Source organism: Sarcophilus harrisii, chromosome 2, assembly GCF_902635505.1.
Source record: "Sarcophilus harrisii chromosome 2, mSarHar1.11, whole genome shotgun sequence".
Taxonomy (NCBI): domain Eukaryota; kingdom Metazoa; phylum Chordata; class Mammalia; order Dasyuromorphia; family Dasyuridae; genus Sarcophilus; species Sarcophilus harrisii.
In genome coordinates, this window is record NC_045427.1 from 338425521 (window position 1) to 338446064 (window position 20544).

General features: G+C 33.0%; 1 protein-coding gene across 4 annotated transcripts in view; it reads left to right on the forward strand.

Annotated features, from left to right (window-relative positions):
• TTC6 (tetratricopeptide repeat domain 6) overlaps positions 1-20544 on the forward strand; it is a 309674-nt gene that overhangs the window by 268551 nt on the left and 20579 nt on the right. For all 4 annotated transcript variants that reach the window (XM_031952943.1, XM_031952946.1, XM_031952945.1 and 1 more), the window contains 3 exons: positions 3716-3829; positions 8860-8979; positions 16749-16822. In XM_031952943.1, coding sequence (XP_031808803.1) covers positions 3716-3829; positions 8860-8979; positions 16749-16822 — 308 coding nt within the window. The remainder of the gene's footprint in view (positions 1-3715; positions 3830-8859; positions 8980-16748; positions 16823-20544) is intronic.

The following is a 20544-nucleotide window of genomic DNA, read 5'->3' on the forward strand; positions in this document are numbered from 1 at the left end:
AGAGCTGAAGGGAAGCTTGAGGCACCATTCCTCCATCTCACAATTAAAGGTGCTTACACAGATGCCTCTTATTAAAAAAAAAAAAAAAAAAAAAGAACCAGCAAAGAAAGAACCCCACAACAGAAACTTATTATGGAAACAGGGAAGACTGGGGGTTCATCTTCAAAGGATGAACTGACTTAAAAAAAAAAGCTGCTACCCAAAGAGTAATGTGAAATGACTCCCTGCCCAGAGAGAATTTATAGAACTCCTTAAAAAAGAATTTAAAAATCAAATGAGAGACATTGAAGAAAAATTAAGAAATAAAAACCATCCAAAAACTATTACGAAAAAAAAATTAACTAGAAAAGGAGATAGTCTCAAAGATGAAAATAATTCTTTGAAAATTAGAATCTAGCAAGCAGAAGCCAGTGATAACAAAACAAATTATAAAGAATAAGAAAATAGAATAGTGTGAAACATAAAAAAGTTACAAATCTGGAGAACAGATCAAGAGAAAATATAAGAATAGTTAAACTGTCTAAAAGTTGTGACCAAAAAAAAGAATCTTGACATCATAAGGCAGGAAATAATCCTAGAAAATTGACCTAGAGTGACAGAACATGAGGGGAAAGTAGAAATAGAAAAAAATCCACTGATCACCATCTCAAAAGAGATCCTGTGTGGAAAACACATAGGAATATTATTGCCAAATTTCCAAACCCCTAGATCAAAGAATAAATTTTGCAAGAAACAAGAAAAAAGCAGTTCAGATATGCTGAAGATATAATTAGAATTGTACACAACTTAGCAGCAGCTACAATAAAAGACTACATATCCTGGAATCTTATCTACCAACAATCAAAAGAACTAGACTTGCGGCAAAAATACTATATCCAGCAAAATTATCTAAACTGAATGAGAAAAAAGATGGATATTCAATGAACTTGAAAATTTTCAGGACTTTCTGTCAAGAAACCTGGACTTAACAGAAAATTTAACATATAAGAACCAATATCAAAGAGCAATATCAAAGAACTAAATGTGGACAAATTGGTTTTTTTACATGGGAAATATAATATATGTTTATAATATACTAAATAACATAATGATATACCATGTTTTATATAGTATATAAATATATTATATGTTTAAGATTCATATCAACAACAGGGTAGTTCAAAAGAAAGATGGACAGAGTTAAGGTAAAAATAATTGCAGAGGAAGAATAGGTATAGAGGCATTAGAGGGGGGAGGAAAGCTCATAGTTCTAAAAATCTACTCACATCAGGAATGGATTAAAAGGCAACACTGCATATATACCACAAAGGGTATAGCACTCTTCAAAATCTATAAAGAAATAAGAGAGGAAGAATGGTCGGATGGGAAAGCAAAGGGTGAGGAAAGAAGACAAAGGAAGGACCTTGGGTGGAGGGAGGTTAAATAATAGCAAGGCAAGTTAAGGAGCAGAATTAAAGCAAAGAGTTAGCAAGGATAGGAAAGATGTGTGTGTGTATGGAGGTGTGTCTTTGTGTGTATTTGTATATGTATGTATCTACAAATGTATACATAAATATATCTTAAATATATCTGCTTGCTTGGGAGCAGTGGATGGGTGAAAGGGGAGAAAATAAAATAATGTGCATGCAGAGAACAAAAGAACAATTTACAAAGAAGTAAAGAAAAATGAACATTTATGAATATAATTTTTCTACTAATATATGTCACTAGGTATACTTTCTTGATCTGATAATTCATTGCTTTATATTTGAATCCTCCCTGATTTTCTGCTGGACACATGACAATGTTTTCTTTTGTTTTGCTTTATTTTGTTTTGTATTCCTTTTGTTTTTCTTTTTTTCTTATTCTGTTTTTTGAATTAAGTCATTATCACTACCTATCCACTCTTCTCTCAATTTTGATCCTCTACTGTCTCCAAAAAAACTTTCCCTTGTTACAAATAAGTATTGTGTTACATGTTTTTTGAATGGATGGAAAAGTATGTCAATTACAATTTAGCTAGGCATATGTGTGTGTGTGTGTGTGTATGTGTGTGTGTGTGTGTGTGTGTGTGTGTGTGTGTGTGTGTGTGTAGGTATGTTACAAACTTATGTACAAAGCAGCAGGTTATATTAAAAAAAAAAAAGAAAGATATGCTTATAGAGGAGGGACGTAAAAGAATGTATACTTGTTAAAACTTTACATGAGGTATTTCCTCATATTTCTTATGTGAAGAAGAGCAGAAAGTGTCTGGCAGCAATTAAAAATAGAAAGATGACACTGAAGGAAAATAGCTGTTGTAAAATTAATGCTGAGATCACATATTAAAAACAGCACATTAGCACAAAATGGGATTGATTACATCAAATCTTAATTGTCCTCTCTTTAACTCTTAATAATCCAACCAAATCAAGTCTATACATTGCCATGTCTGAAAATGTATTAGTGATATTTCTCTGCTTCTTCAATTCTTTTAGGATTTCTATGAGTGTTTTAGGTGCTTGTCTGCTTATATAGATTTCTTACAGTTTTCTAATTTGGGGATGAAAGAAATTGATTTGTTGAGGCTATGAAAAGCAACTGAGTTCATGGACAAATTTTAATTTCAGCTGTCTTGCTAAAACTTCTTTGAAGTCCTCTTTTATTCAATGAAAAGTAGAATTCATTCTTCTAATTTCCCATTATTGTGAAGTATTTTTGAAAAATGCGATCACTCTCTTGTATTTTAATTTTGCTTGAAACTATATGTAATTTAAATAATCCTTCATTAAAATCCAACTTCATTACCTCAATATAATGGAAAACATGTTAAACTTGGAATTAGGTAAGGTTCCACAATCACCATTGAACTCTCTGAATTTTTTCTTTCTCTTAAAAAAAGAGTGAATGATGTCCATAGTTCCTAAAACAACCCCACAATTTGTACCAAATGAGATAATATATGTGAAGCATTTTGTTAACCTTAAAACATAATATAAATGTTAACTATTATAATAACTTACTATTCATTTATTATTTTTTTGTTGTGAAGTTGAGCCTGGGTTCTTTTTGATTATTTCTTCAGAATTTGGGTTGTAAAATTTCCTGCTAATCCAGACAGTTTCTGAGTTTTTTATTTGTTTGTTTTTGCTTTTTGTTGGACTTGTGATTTCCTAGGAGATAGGAATTTCCAGTGAGGAAATTCCCTTTGCCAAAGAAAATAGTAACTGCTTCCCAGTAAGAGAGTTGCTTGGGGAAATTGAGAGGTTTTATAATTTGTCTAAAGTCAAAGAATCATTTTTTTATAAGAGGCAAATTGAACCTAAGTCTTTGTCTCTGAAACTAGCTCTCTTTTTACTGTTTCATAGATACTTGCAATAGAATAAAAAGTTACAATAATTTCTACTGGGAATTCCTTTCAACAACTATATCAGTATTGTGATAGTCTTCATTTTATACATGATAAAATTGAAATACACAATAGTCAACTAAATGGCACAGCGAATGGAGTTTGCAGAAAGACCAGAATTCAAATGCTTACTAGATGTGTGTCCTTCAGAAAAATCACTTACCCTCTGTCTGCCTCAGTTTACTCATCTGTAAAATGGAAATTATAATAGCGCCTGATTATTATGAAGTGCTTCACAATCTTGAAGTACTATGTAAATGCTGTTATTGTTGTTGTCCAACATCTTTCAGAAATCCAAGACTTAATGACTAGTTTTTAATACTTGCCACTATTGTTTCTTCTTTGCAGACTTACAAGCTTGCAATTAAAGATTTAAATATAGCTATCGCCATGAACAAAGCCTGTTTTCTGGCATTTTATAACAGAGCAATATGCTACAACAAAATAAAGGAATTTCATTTGGTAAGACAAAAAAAAACAACTTATAGATAATAAAATATTAATGAACCCCTTCTTATTGAACTACTGAAGCTCAAGCTCACCTTTACTTTGAACACTACTCCTATAAGAGTTTAAAAGGAAAGTCAATGCCATGATCTTTACATTCTCATTTAAAAGCATACATAAATTAAAATTCAGTATGCAATTTCCAGTTTCATTAGGAGTTTTTATTGAATCTGTGAGACTCGAATATTTAAACAAACAAATTGGTTCTGCCATTACTTCAAGAATTTAATAAAACCATGGGCTCAAAAGAAGTCTATAAAGATATTTATTGAGACAGACTGGGAAAAGTAAGCACCACAGAGAGAGAAAGGGGCAAGAGTTCTTAAGTCAAAGAATCAGAGCTAGAACTCTACCTGAAATCCTGGAAATCTTTTTGTATTCCATGTCTCTTTCTCATTTAATGGGATGGGACAGACCAGTTCAGTACAAACACCTAAATGTTATTAAAACTCATTTCTCTTAAGTTTTTTGTTCTTATTTCTATTTTGTGGAGACTGAACTCCCTGCAATCCCCTATAATAAAATAAAATGAACTTTGGATTTTATGAACAGAAGCCCTGAGTTCAAGATCCAGTTCTAGCAATGCAAATTGGAGCCATCACCTACCCTCTCTGGGTCTGGTGAAGCAATGTTGGGTAGAACCCTGGACTTTCGTTCAAATCCTGCATCTGATATTTAAAAATCAACCAAGTGGAGCAATAAACATGGATAGCTTCACGAGGACCTAATTTAAATCCATCCTTGGCCATTTTTTAGGTGGGTGACCCTAGGCAATTTACTCAATCTGTGTCTCTATTTCCTCTTCTTTAAAATGGGGATAATTATAACAGCTACCTCCCAGATGAGTTGTGAGGGTCAAATGAGATATTTGTAAAGCACCTCGTAAATCTTAATATGAATAAATGATAACTACTATTCTTATTAATTTTATTGATATGACTAGAGACTTTCAGTGCTTCTGGCATCTCATCTATAAAATGGGATCAATAATACTTGTGGTACCTGTCTCTTAGGCATGTTGTGAAATTGGAGGGAGATATTATGTATAAAACATTTTAGAACTTTTAAAGCACTCTCTAAGTATCAAGTAATAGTAGTAGTAGTAGTAATAGTAGTAGCAGTAGTAGTCATCGTCGTTGTCATAGTAGTAGTAGCAGTAGTTCATCTGTATAATGAGAGTTAATTGAATAGATCTCTAAGAACCCTTCCAGCTCTAAAGCTATGATGCCTTTTTTTACCTGTTTTCTCATGTTAGAGGCTCCCTGATGATAACAAGGCCTGAAACACCCAATGAAATAAGTGACTTTTTTGTTTTTGAGGCCATTGGAGTTAAAAAGTCTTATTTTCCCAGGGTCACATGGCTACTAAGAGTTTGAGACTAGATTTGAACTTCCTGACTCCAAGTCTAACACGCTAACCACTGTGCCACTTAAGCTGTCCCTGTGACTTCCTGTTTCTTTGGGTTGTTTTTACCCAAATGTTTTGATTCCCTGCTAAACTTTGAATTTCCCCTTTTAAAACAGACCTTTCAGAATCAGAATTCCTTGTCAGAGATGTAAAACAGTCTTCAGTTTCTGGATTCCCTCCACAAAAAAAAAGTTATTTTTGCCCTTACTTTCTTCTCCACAACTCTGCCTCTCTCCTCCCCTCCTATGGTTTTATTTTCTGTCTTTTTCCATGACCTGTCCTTTACACTTATTACATTAAACTTATTTGTTTAAAAGGATAACTTTCTTAATCTTTTTCATCAGTGTTAAAAAATATTAATCAAATTTTAATTGGGATTCATGATAGTCTTCTCTTGTTAATAAATATTATTGACCTAATGAAAAATTGAAATTCCTTTCTTTTAGCATCTAAATATTGATTAGAATATTTGATGTTTGTAACTGTTCAACAGATTTTTTGTTTTTTAAAGACAGCTTTGCTTTTCTAGGCTGATTAGAAATTGTAAACAAGAGCACTGAAAGGAGAGCTTCATAGAGCTCTGAACTTTTAGTCAAAAATATTTGGGTTTGAATACCATTTCTAAAACTTTCTATCTGTGTGACAATGGGCAAGCCTCCAAAGCTCAGTCCTCAAATGTAAAATGGGGTTATCTCCATTTTTCATCACAGGATAGTTGTTAGAATCAAAGAATGTAGCTAACATGTTTTTCAGAACATTGAATTGTGATATAAATATGAATATTATCATTATTATTAGTGATATGATATTTAAGATAATTGCCTTATTTGTGTGAGCAAATGACCTTCAGTGGGAAAATAGTTAAAATGAGATTCCCTTCTAGTACGACTAGATAGACTTGTAGAATTGATAAAACTTTAAAGACCACTTAGTTCAACTTACTGTACTTATAGTGGGGGTTTGGGTTGTTCCCTTGCCCTATCCCCATCCCCCAAATTAATATAGCCTGGGTAATTCCTTTAAAAACATTTTACCTCAAAAAATTAGATTGCTTGATGTTTTCTTGTGAAATTGTGTCTCTATTCTCATCCTATATCTGTCCCATACTATTAGGATATCAAAACTTATTTCTTACCCAAAATATATGTGGACTTTTACCACCAAGAAAGAAATATATTAAAAACCACAGTAAGGGGAATTAAAGTTTCTAGTAAAGAAATCCTGACAGAGAGTTATAGAGAAATCCTGACAGAGGTAAAAAGTCTCATTAAGGAAATAGGTGAGGATAAAGAGAGGGTAGTGCTGGAAGAGAATATTATTCCAGTGGACAGAGGCTTGCTATGTCAGAAAGAGAGATTCCTTGGCATCTTAGGTCCTCTGCAAGGATTGAGCCCCCCAAGTTGGCTCTTTTTATAATAGAAGTCTTTGGCTACAAGCCAAGCTTGCTCCATGGGGACTGGGCTAGTGGGTGGAGTTCCAAGATTTTTTATCTACAAGCTGGATTCCAGCTTGAGCTGGAATTTGAATAGAATTGAATGAGTCTCTTTAATTCAATAGGGATGGAATTCCTTAGCTCAGGACTCAACCAGCCCCACCTGAGTTACAGAATGAAGCTGTTTGTCCTCAGGCGGGGTCCCCACAGACACAGGATTCAAGGAGAATCTCTCTTTCAAGGAGTTTTAGAGTTTCAGGATCCCTTCTTCACTATGAAAGATAAAGCTAAATGTGTTTCCAGCCCTACCACTTGATTTTTTTAATGTTTATTACCTGATTTTAATCGGCTCTTCCAATTTTTGTATACCCTGATAATTTTCACTGGCATCCTAGCTATAGCTGCAAGAATTTTCTTTGCATGTTTTTTGTAAATAGCTTTTAAAGATTATAATATCTTGTTCTCAAACAATGTTATCACAGCTTCTATATCATTTTTGTATTTTAACATTATAAAAGCATTTGGAGCTATATTCTTTTCTTTGCAGAACCCCATGGGGAAGAGAGATTACTTCATCTTAACTAAACACATGGATCCAATCTGTGTTATGGTAGTGTGAAATATAGGATAAGAAAATGGAGAATTCTGCTAGGTCACACACCTGACTTTGAGTCAAAACTTAGTCTTTGAGTCAAAACTTAGTCTTTGAGTCAGAGAAGACCTTAATGGCCATCTATCTAGTCATCAAAGAACTCTCTTAACATATCTGACAAGTGGTAATCCTAACACTATTTAATACTTTCAAGGAGGGGGAACTCATAACCTCTTGGGATGTCATTACAGTTCTAATTTATTAGGAAGATTTTCTTGACACCAAACTAAATCTGCAAACTTTTTTTGCCATTGATTCAGCATTTTATTCATTCTGTCTAAAACAACTTTGGTTAATGTCTTTATACAGGAAACAAGTGTTAGCATTTATTAAGATCCTGTTTTTAAGTTCTTTCTTGAAAGGCTTTTATTTAAAACTTAAATAATACCATTTTAGAACAGCTGTCATTACTTAAATTAATTACCTAACTCACCTTAATAAATAAGTCAGGCTCTTGTTAAGAAAGACTCATACAAAAGAGCATAAGATTTAGAGTTAAAAAGGCCCAAAGGGATCAACTAGTCTGACCTATCTCATTTTATAGATGAGGAAACTAAAGCAAAAGGTCACACAACAAGTAAGTGGAAGACCCAGAGAGTGCTTTGGTGTGGCTGTTGCTAAAATGGAAGCTGTTTGAAGAAAATAGATTATTTTTTCCAAGGGAATGAATCAGGTTTGAGATTGACTAGGGCTAGAAACTTACTTTGCCAATGTTGTAAGGAACAGCTATAATATTTGACATGATTGTTACCTTCAGAAAACTTACATTCTGGTAAGGTAAATACACAAAAAGTTGACTGACACAAAATAGTATATGATAAATATCACACAAGTCAATTGGTAAAGAATTAGTTTACTAAGGAAGTTCAAAAAGGGAAGTGATCATTATAGTGTGGGATGGTTGATGGTCTGGTAAGCCTTCACAGAAAAGTTGAGATCTGACTAATAGTAAACAGTTTGAGTAAGTTCAGGGAAGTACATGGGTTAATGGGAGCAGTGAAGAGATGGCAAAGTGATTTCCCAGGAAATTAAGTAGACTACTATCTAAAAGAGAGGATCAATAAAGGAAAATAATAGGAAATAAAATTGAGGTCAGTTGAGGGCATTGAATACCAGACTATTTTTTTTTCCCATTAGTGTTTCAAACAGGCATTTAGTTTTCTATACATACAAAAGTGATTTATTGACTCATGAAAGATGATCAAAAGTTTCAGGAACTAAAGAATATGAAGTATATAATTCACAAACACTTGAAATTCAATTATCCTAACCTTTATGGATAAGTAGCAATAATTGAAAATAAATTTCCCAAGATTTCCCAAGACCAAATAAATTTGAAATAAACAAATGATTAATTTGAACAATAAATTCTAAACACAATAAATGAATCTGATTTAGATATAATCTTGAACAACACATTTAATAGCATGCAACTAAATTTTAAGTTCTTGTAAAATTAAACTGGGATTTAAAATGATTGTTTACATTTTACAGGCTTTAAAGGATTATGGAATTGTTCTTCTTCTCAACGTGGGAGATGACATAAAGGCAAAAACTTTAATTAATCGTGGCTTAATCTACACAGAACTGAAAATGATTGCTAATGCATTAGAGGTAAATGGATCTTGTGAAATTTGTCTATTTGATAAAGTATATTTACTTCTGAAGACCAATGCACAATTTTAAATTAAAAAGATTGTAATATAATATTTGATATTCTAATGACTACAATAAAAATTAAAATGTTTCTATTCATTTAAGAAAAATATCCATTGAAATTTCAAAATTGATTGGTATATACCGCTTAGTTTGAAAGGATCTTTTCTCTTAGAATTAATTTGGATATATTGGGGAGCAATGTTAAGGTACAAATTAAATGACATTAGACCATCTTCAAGATCTCAATTTCACACTACATTTAAAGTAAGAGCTTTTTGTTCTATCTATTTGCTAAAATATCTATTTTCAAATGAAGTGTATTTTAAGACAGGCAGATAATACCCAAATATGTGACGTCTTTTAGATTGTGAAACTAATAACAAAGACACCAAATTAATTCTCTATTGTTTTATTTAATAAAAATATGCTCTAGATATTTAATATTCCAATACATCAATGGATTTTTGAGTTCATCGATGAATGTTCTTTCAGTGATAGACATCTCAACTCATCCTTGTCTGCCCATCTTATGTGACACATATCTTTGTACTCTCATAAATTCACCACAGGAGATCTGCTCTATGTGTTAAGAACCTACTTAATATCTGATAGATATCAATGGAGCATGCATACTATCTATTGGTTTTTGTTTTCATCATTCATCTGCTTTTTCTCTTTATAAAATTCTCTATTTTTTTTTAATTTAATAGCCGTTTATTTACAGGATATATGCATGGGTAACTTTACAGCATTAACAATTGCCAAACCTCTTGTTCCAATTTTTCATCTCTTACCCCCCCACCCCCTCCCCCAGATGGCAGGATGACCAGTAGATGTTAAGTACATTAAAATATAAATTAGATACACAATAAGTATACATGACCAAAACGTTATTTTGCTGTACAAAAGAATCAGACTCTGAAATATTGTACAATTAGCTTGTGAAGGAAATCAAAATGCAGGTGGGCATAAATATAGGGATTGGGAATTCAATGTAATGGTTTTTAGTCATCTCCCAGAGTTCTTTCTCTGGGTATAGCTGGTTCAGTTCATTACGGCTCCATTGGAAATGATTTGGTTGATCTCGTTACTGAGGATGGCCAGGTCCATCAGAATTGGTCATCATATAGTATTGTTGTTGAAGTATATAATGATCTCCTGGTCCTGCTCATTTCACTCAGCATCAGTTCGTGTAAGTCTCTCCAGGCCTTTCTGAAATCATCCTGTTGGTCATTTCTTACAGAACAGTAATATTCCATAATATTCATATACCACAATTTATTCAGCCATTCTCCAACTGATGGACATCCATTCAGTTTCCAGTTTCTAGCCACTACAAAAAGGGCTGCCACAAACATTCGTGCACATACAGGTCCCTTTCCCTTCTTTATAATCTCTTTGGGATATAATCCCAGTAGTAACACTGCTGTATTATCACATCATATCATATCAAAGAGTATGCACAGTTTGATAACTTTTTGAGCATAGTTCCAAACTACTCTCCAGAATGGTTGGATTTGTTCACAACTCCACCAACAATGCATCAATGTCCCAGTTTTCCCGCATCCCCTCCAACAATCATCATTATTTTTTCCTGTCATCTTAGCCAATCTGACAGGTGTGTAGTGGTATCTTAGAGTTGTCTTAATTTGCATTTCTCTGATTAATAATGACTTGGAGCATCTTTTCATATGACTAGAAATAGTTTCAATTTTTTCATCTGAGAATTGTCTGTTCATATCCTTTGACCATTTTTCTTTTTTTTTTTTTTTTTTTAAATTTTTTTTTTTTTTATTTAATAGCCTTTTATTTACAGGATATATACATGGGTAACTTTACAGCATTAACAATTGCCAAACCTCTTGTTCCAATTTTTCACCTCTTACCCCCACCCTCCCTAAATGGCAGGATGACCAGTAGATGTTAAATATATTAAAATATAACTTAGATACACAATAAGTATACATGACCAAAACATTATTTTGCTGTACAAAAAGAATCATACTCTGAATTATTATACAATTAGCTTATGAAGGAAATCAAAAATGCAGGTGTGCATAAATATAGGGATTGGGAATTCAATGTAATGGTTTTTAGTCATCTCCCAGAGTTCTTTTTCTGGGTATAGCTAGTTCAGTTCATTACTGCTCCATTAGAAATGATTTGGTTGATCTCGTTGCTGAGGATGGCCTGATCCATCAGAACTGGTCATCATCTAGTATTGTTGTAGAAGTATATAATGATCTCCTGGTCCTGCTCATTTCACTCAGCATCAGTTCGTGTAAGTCTCTCCAGGCCTTTCTGAAATCATCCTGTTGGTCATTTCTTACAGAACAGTAATATTCCATAATTTTCATATACCACAATTTATTCAGCCATTCTCCAACTGATGGACATCCATTCAGTTTCCAGTTTCTAGCCACTACAAAAGGGCTGCCACAAACATTCGTGCACATACAGGTCCCTTTCCTTCTTTATAATCTCTTTGGGATATAATCCCAGTAGTAACACTGCTGGATCAAAGGGTATGCACAGTTTGATAACTTTTTGAGCATAGATCCAAACTACTCTCCAAAATGGTTGGATTGTTCACAACTCCACCAACAATGAATCAATGTCCCAGTTTTCCCACATCCCTCCAACAATCATCATTATTTTTCCTGTCATCTTAGCCAATCTGACAGGTGTGTAGTGGTATCTTAGAGTTGTCTTAATTTGCATTTCTCTGATTAATAATGACTTGGAGCATCTTTTCATATGACTAGAAATAGTTTCAATTTCTTCATCTGAGAATTGTCTGTTCATATCCTTTGACCATTTTTCAATTGAGAATGGCTTGATTTTTTATAAATTAGAGTTAATTCTCTATATATTTTGGAAATGAGGCCTTTATCAGAACCTTTGACTGTAAAAATATTTTCCCAGTTTATTGCTTCCTTCTAATCTTGTCTGCATTAGTTTTGTTTGTACAAAACTTTTCAGTTTGGTATAATCGAAATTTTCTATTTTGTGATCAGTAATGATCTCTAGTTCTGCTTTGGTCATAAAGACCTTCCCCTTCCACAGGTCTGAGAGGTAAACTATCCTATGTTCCTCTAATTTATTAATAGTTTCATTCTTTATGCCTAGGTCATGAACCCATTTTGACCTTATCTTGGTGTACGGTGTTAAGTGTGGATCAATGCCTAGTTTCTGCCATATTAGTTTCCAATTTTCCCAGCAATTTTTATCTCTTTATAAAATTCTCATGTAACATTCTTTATTCCACTCCTGAATAATTATTTATTTGTAAAGGGTTGAAGCATGATTTTTAAATAAAGAAAAATGCTTTGTCTAATTTGCTTGAAATATATTTATTTCCAAACTATCATCTTACCAAGACAACTTATAAGTTATATAAACTATACCATACATCCAATTCCTTGGCAAATAATAAAGCATTTTTTATATGATTTATCCCACTGCTCTTAGTTGTCCCATCTTTATACAGAGAATTCTAGTTTAGAAAATAAACTTATTTGTAAAACACTACAGGGCAAGATAATAGAATATTCAAAATATCCTCACCTCTTAAAAAGTGAAAACAGTAGAGCAAAAACAACTGTACAGAAAGATCCACCCACATGAGCTACATCATCCCAAAAGAATTAATAGATTTTTAGATAGCAGGACAACAAAAAAGTACAAAATGGAACATTCTTCAGTGTTTCTGTAATACTCCATATTCATCATTGGTAATAGAAAAATGAAAAAGTTAAAATGCCCTCAAGAAGATGGAGTTCAGAAGATTGTATGAACCAGATAGATATATACTGCTTATATATTATATACTGAGGAAATATTTACTAGAAATTATTGGAAATTTGGAAACATTTAGGGGTTGCTTTTACAAGATATTGCAAGGAAAGAAACCAAAAAAAGAGAAAACCTGAAAATAATTTTGACACACAAAATATTCAAGAAATATCAGCAGTTATAGATCCATAAGCCATTCATTCTCATCTTTATAGAACCTGTATAAAAATTGTCCAAATGTATTCTGATATCCCTGATGAAAATCAAGCAGGAAACAAACAGGAATGTGTGGACAATATTCTAGATGTCCAAGTCATGTGATTGGGTGGCAAAATAACATTTCATTGTCTCAAAAATCTACATCAACAAAATAAAAAGAGAAAAATTCCTGACAAAATAAAATCTTCATAAATTAACACCAGAGAACAAAAATCCACAAAGCACTGATTTTATACTCTTATTGGGGTATTTCTTTGTATTCCTTTAGTAGAGATATAGGAAATATCTCAATCTTACCCATGGATTTATTATGCTTGAGATTGCTTCCTGATATGAAGACCACTGGTCACTTCATTCCATATATGTCCCCCAACAGGACCAACAGAAGACAAGAAAAGAAAAAAAATGCCATAATTTACCATTATCAAAATAGATTTGTGTTTTTTAAAATTGAATTAGATTTTTAAAAATTATATCCATGATGGAAAGCTTTGAAGGTAAAAAGCAGAGAATAGCTTATCTGAAAAAAAGTTCTCAAGGAAATTTTGGCAGAAAAGAACCAAGTTAATGTTAAAAGATATATGATTTTTATATAAGGCAAAGCTACTATCTTGAAGATAGGATGCTAAAAGACAGTTTAAAAATCAAAGGTTTCCCAGAAAGAGCATGAGAAATAAAATTAAAAACAAAAGCAAGAACAATTGTACATCATAAAGCAAGAAATAACAAAAGAAAATTGATCTAAATATAGGAAACAAAGGACCATAAAATAAGAGAATCCTGAGATCATCAGGGAGAAAAAGAAAAAGAAAAAAAAAAAACTGAGCTTCAAATGTCAAGATATATAGTGATCAAATCATAATTCTGCTGAGAACAGATTTTACAAGCAGCTAGTACTTTCAAATATAAAGAAAAGGTCATTTGAATAGTTAGACTCATTAGAAATCAAAGAAAGAAATGGGATAGAATATCCTGAAAAACAAAGAAACCTAAATGACATAACCTGAAAAGAAGAATCTAATAATCAATGAAAAAAGATGGATGTTCAATAAAAGGCATTTAAGGAATTTTTGAAAGAAAAAAAAGACAAGAAAAAAAACAAAATATTATATCTACAAAAAAGACCACATAACAAAAATAGAGAAAAGGTAAAATAAGCATAATTATCAAGTAAAGAATAAGAAATTATATCATTATAGTCCTGTTTAGAGGATTTCCCTAAATCCTCTTTAAAGAAAAAGACCTACCTACTTAATGAGAAAAATGCAAATATCAAGAGATAAGTGGGGAGATAAAGAAGTAGAACATAAAGAACTATAAGTGAAAGCAAAAGAGCATATTGGAAGCACATATACATTAATAGAGGTGAGGTAACTTTATCAAGTCCTTGAATGAAGAAATAAAGAGTAGGCAATTCTATTTATAGTCTTCTAACAAGAGGAAGGACAAGAGAATATCAGAAGTGACAGAAGAAAGGGTTTGAAATTTTGGACATCAAATTGGATGGGAACCACAGAAGAAGAGGTAACTCCAGTGAGAGGGACATTAATGGATTTAACCTGAGAGTTGAAAGACCATCATCTGAGATAATATTGTGCCTTCATATTCAATAGCATTCCCTTAGAAAAAAAGAAATGTGAAATTGTAGAGAAAGTTGTGACCCAGAAAATAGAGGAAGAAGTATGGATCCAGGGATCAGATGACAAAGCTAATGGAAAAGAGAACAGTCATGGGACAATAGATAATAGAAATGGCCCACATGATATGGAATATAAGCTAATTTCTGCCATGGCTCACTGCTTCTATTCATATTTTTTCTTCATTTATAATTAATTATTTCAAAGAGGGAAAGGGGAGGACAATAGGAAAGAAGACATATAAAGGAAATAACATAGAAATTGGTTAGAAGAGGGTGCTCAAACCAGATACTTCAGAAAGTTTAATTTCATGAAGAATAAAAAGTTTAAAGGAATAAATTTGTTTTAAAAAATTACAAATGAGAAAATAAATTCCAGAATATGCAGAAAGGGAAGAATTTATTAGAGATAAAGCAAAAATTATCTCAGGAAAAGGGACAGAAAAATTTATCTGAAGAAATGAAAAATATAGAATATCAAGAGAAATAATGAAAAAAGGAGGAATGAAGATAAAATAGCATTTTCAGACTTCAAACTATATAGCATTTTTAGACCTCAAATAATTAAGCTGACCCAAAAGAAATATGAAAAACATATCTTCTTTGCATAATTGGAGTAATATGGAAATAGAAAATTGCAAATAGTGTCAGACTTTTTAATTATGGGTTTTGTGGGATCTGTTTTCCCCCTCTTATTTTTTAAGTTATGGCTCTCTAAGGGGGATAGGATAGGGATACAACCCCCCCAAAATGTAAGTAATGTAATAGCAAGTCAGCAATAAAAATTTACGCTAAAATATTCTCTAGAAAGTTTTATCTTTAACCTGGTAGGTGCAAAAAAGCAAGATCTCTTATATTTATGTCTGTCAATTACATATTTGATTCAATAGAACAAAGTATACCCTCATGTTCTTCTTTTAAGGAATCCTATGCATATATTACTGATATAAGACTTCTAATAAATACAACCCCAGAAATTACTACTTAATGACTCTCTTTATAATATTGTGTTGCATAAAAAAGATGTTTGATCACATCTCTAGAGATTCTCTAGAGATAGTGAGACCCTCCATATGTTCCTGTTTGTATAGTATTCTATCAACCTCCAGAAAATGACAAGATCTCCTCAATGAGAGGACCATAACTATTCAAAATATATTGGCCTAAAAATCCATGCATGCAAAATAATATAAATGAAAAATTCCTAATACCTCAACTATGAGATTTGAATGGCCAGTCCAATGAACAGGTAAAATGATATGTATAGTTGGGAGAGGCTCTGCATATGGACAGTGAGTTAGTTCCAGAATTGTAGAAGAGGAATAGAGTAGGCTTCATTGTATTAAAGAAGTTTTTCAATGTTTTTAGTGATTCCAATCTATCCTCCAGTTAAAAGACCGCCCCCCCCATAGTCCCCATGTCAAAGCTATATGGTTGTAAAACTTGGATGGGAAAAAGTACAACTAACTAACCAACCAGCCTCTAACAAAATCTACCATTTATTTCAATTACTGATTAAAAAAAAAAAAAACATTCTCAGGAGTCACTGGCTCTATCAAAATGCCAAAGGAGTCCCCAACACAATAAAGGCTAAGAAGTTCTGCTCTAAGTTCACCTATAGACAATGGAAAACTAACTCACAAATTTCCAATGATGATCTATGCTTAAAAGTGGTATAAAGGACAACATCAAAGAAATGCATGATCAGAAAAGAAGATGCACTAATTAATATGACTCAATAGATGTAATCAGCACAAGGACTTCCTTGGTACGCACAAAAGGTCAAAAGATTGAAAAGAAAATCATTAGCACGAGAGATCTTCTGTAGAACATGGACAATAATTGAACAGAATGATAAGACATGGATAGGTTTCAATAAAGAAAATTTAGAAATGCTAAAATTTTTAAATTTATTCAATTTTTTTAAAACTTAAATTCAAATATATTAAATATTTTAGAGTGTGAATCAGGAATTTAAAAATTGTGATTCCATAAAAAAAGTATATATGAATTGTATATGAAGTTAATCAAAGTAATGTTGCAAAAATAATGAAAACATGTAAAATCTTTCCAGGATTTTAAGGAAGCAGTGCAGATAAATAAAGATGATGCTAACCTGTTTCAAGCTGCTGGAATTTGCCATCACAGGTAATCAAAGTGATTTGTGTTGAAACAGAAAGTGAAGTTAGCTAATATACCTAATGATATTGCAGTTCTATTTGTATATAAGTTGGGAAATATAAAAAAGGATAAAATGGATTGAAAGTGGCAGAATACAAAAGAAAAAGTTACAAAGCAATGTCCAAAAATTCCAAGAAAAAAAATATCTCTACTGCCTGTGGTTCAAAGCCTTAATGAAGCAAATTCTGGATTCTCTTGCTTTATCTATCTTAGTGACTAACATGTAATTATTGCCTGTTATTGAGTTAATAGTGGAGATGCTTTAACTGATTGAAAATAATAGTTAATGTACTTGGGCTAGTACACACACATACATATACATAAATACCTATAAATACACACACATATACACATATCACTAATACACATATATGTAAGATCATACTATGCTTATTTCTCTATTTTTCTGAAGTGAATGGTATCTTCCTTTATGGATCCAAGTCCTCCCATGTTTTTCTAAGTCAATGAGGTCATCATTTCCTACTGTTCTGTTAATTAAGGATAGGTTCGAATTCGCTCCTATAAATGACACTTTTTAACTCAATTAAAGTGAAAGTAAAATTTAATTACACAATACATTGTATTGCCTACAGTAACAACCAATACATAAAAGACAAAGAATAAGGAAAACTACGATTAAAATAAGAGAGAGAGAGAGGCAAAATACATCACCGATCTACTGGAAAGTAGTTTGGGGCCCCGTTGCAGTTCAGACTTGATCGGGAAAAGTGTTATCCCAGGCAGAATAGTATCTCCGTGGGTGAAGCCCAATGAGGATTAAAACGGGACTGAATTTATAGGGCTTGAAAACAAAGAAGGCACAGAGCTAACTTGCTTACATATAGAAAGTTAGGTATAGGAGAAGGAAATGCCAGATGGGCTTCCAAGATATGACTTGATAAATGTAGATGTCAGGGATGGGGCCAACCCTCCCTGGCATCCATTGTATCCCAAGGAGTGGCTAGTTCCTGGGATTGTAGAGGTGAAGCCAAACACATGTGGCATGTTCCCGGTCTCATAGGGTTAAAGAAAGGCTAAGTTCCCATGGAGAGAGTCAAGTTCTTGAAATGTTTAGAAATGAACTTACTAATAAGAAGGTATTTCTTATTCATTTGGCCTTAAGTTCATGAGAAGCATAAGAGGACGTGAGTAGGGGGGTGAAATTAGAATAAATACTTTTCATTTTAGAATACATGTAACAGTTACATAAGCATAAAGATAATAAAAATATAAATAATAATAATATGGGAATAGCTAAACTATTAAAATATGAGGTAGCACTTTTAGATTTAAATAAAAAATCATACCAATGATGATTAGTATCAGAAGTAACTAAATGTGAGGCCTCGAGTAGCTGTCCTGCCACTATATGAGTCTGAATTCAATGTTCATTCAAGGTACGCTGATTAGACTGTAATAATTGCGTCAGGACATGAGATTGATTCAGAATATTAATTAAAGGTTGTAAAGACAAAGAGGTATGGGGAAGAGGCAACTATTTGGGTACCCAATTCAAATTCTCTATCACATCAATGTCAGGGGGAAAATAGAAATCATCACCCTGCTAGTGTAAGAAGGAAACATTAGTTAAACAGCCAAAATAAGGAGGAATCTGAGAAACAGAGGCTAGATCAGTATCATTATTAGACACAAAACATGTGTTGGGCAAAAACTTCATGTAGCATAGAAAAGTTATTTAAAGAATATAGAGTTAGATCACAAAGATTAGAAGAATGTGGGAGAAAGCAGGGCTCCATCTGCCGGGTCATCATCCCACATATTCTACCCTTATTAGTTAGTACACAGTCAGCTAAGGTGTGAGTTACATTATTATGATCTATATAATTACTTTGTATGTGAGGCAGTGCAAAATATCCGTGTAGTACAAAAGGAATAACATGAAATTGACATATAACAGTACAAACATATATTCCAGTGCACCAATAAGGGGTGCACTGTGCATTTTCAAGTTTAAGCTTTCTCCACATGTCAGCATGGTGAGGGAATATTCGATCCCATATATGTGTGTCTCCTCGTAGGAGACGCTGAGCATTCTCCTTTTGGATCAAGGTATACATATTTTGGAGACAACATTTAGTCCAACTGAACAATTTGGTAACATTGTTATCAAAGCGTAAATTGCCTATAGTACTATCATCGAATACATGTAGAAATTGGCCTTGGTAATTTAAAGTATTTTTGGTGTGGTAGGATTGTCGTGGGTAGCCATTGTGCATTAACAATTAAGGCTTGAGATACATCCTGTCCAGCACTGTGCAGTCTGCTGGTCAGAGTCTCAAGATCTATGAAATTAACTATACCCAAACCAGTTCCTGCCGCACCAAGTAAGGTATCATACTAAGCTCTTTTCCTTCTGTTGCATAAGGACAAGGGAGGAAAAGTAACATTATAGTGTAATACTATTTTGTGTTGTGAAATAGAAGTATTGGGACAAGTTTTAGGAACTCTTACAATGGATGGGGGATGCCTTGTGGGTTTTTTATTCCACTTCAACAGGTGGTACCACAAGACATAGAAATCATCAGTTATAGGAGTAGAATTAAAGCAGATCAAAAATAAACCATCATGTCTTGACATATTGAGGAAGAAAATAGTTTTGTTAATGACTTCAGTCCAATTAGTACTTTCCGAGCTTCTCTATAGGTAGAAGGAGTAGAGTAATTAATGGGCTTTATCCCACAATTTAAAGTAACATTAATGTATGGGATCATGGTTATATTAGTGTAAGAGTCTTTCAACTTCAATACATGAAGAACAGGCACAGGTGCAGTCCATACGACATATCACTGCTATAGTTCCAGGTCATATAAGGACAACACTGGTTAGCAGGACAGTAGAACAGTCCTCGAGAAGTTTTCTGTTCTCTTGGCATGGTGGCATTAGTTAACCAAATGATGAGTTCCCCATAGGCAGCGCCATCCGTAGATAACACTTCGCGAGTGGAGGATCCTGAAGTCCAGGTTTGTCCCACAGAGTAACAACAGGATATCACTAAGAGATACTTAATTTCGAAGGAACATCTGGGTTAATTGTCATCTCCTGGATAAACAACAATAGCAGTATTTGTATTCCCTTGGTCAATTAATTCAGCTTGTCTAGGTTTATCACTTGGGTATTTTTTCACCCACACTTTAGTTCCTGGTATTATTTTTTCAGGGATCCAATAAATGTCATTGGAACTGCCAAATCCTTGCTCCCCTCTGTCTGTAACATCAGGGGATTGATTCATTTGAGTCCATTGACTTTTCAAATAAGGCAATATTACTAACTGACATATTTTTTCTCCTGTTTTACAAGAATAAGTTTCACTGATATGTGAATTATATAAACATACCTTAATTTCTCCCCTGTAATCATTATCAATAACACCACCTAAAACATGTACTTGATGCTTTAATAAAACTAGGCTAGATCTAGAAAATAATTGTCCATAATATCCAGAGGGTAATTTAATACCAATACCAATATGACACAATTGTTGGCCTTGAGAAGAAATATTTACATATAAATCATATCCTGCTGATCCTAATGAAGCTCGCCAAGATTGCCTAGCTTTCTTATTTAGAGTCCACCATTGAATAGTGGGAAGAGATGATACCTTTCTTATTTGTAAATTAGGAGTCATCATCCTAGAGAGAGGAGTACTTTCTCCATGAGCTAGAGGTCTA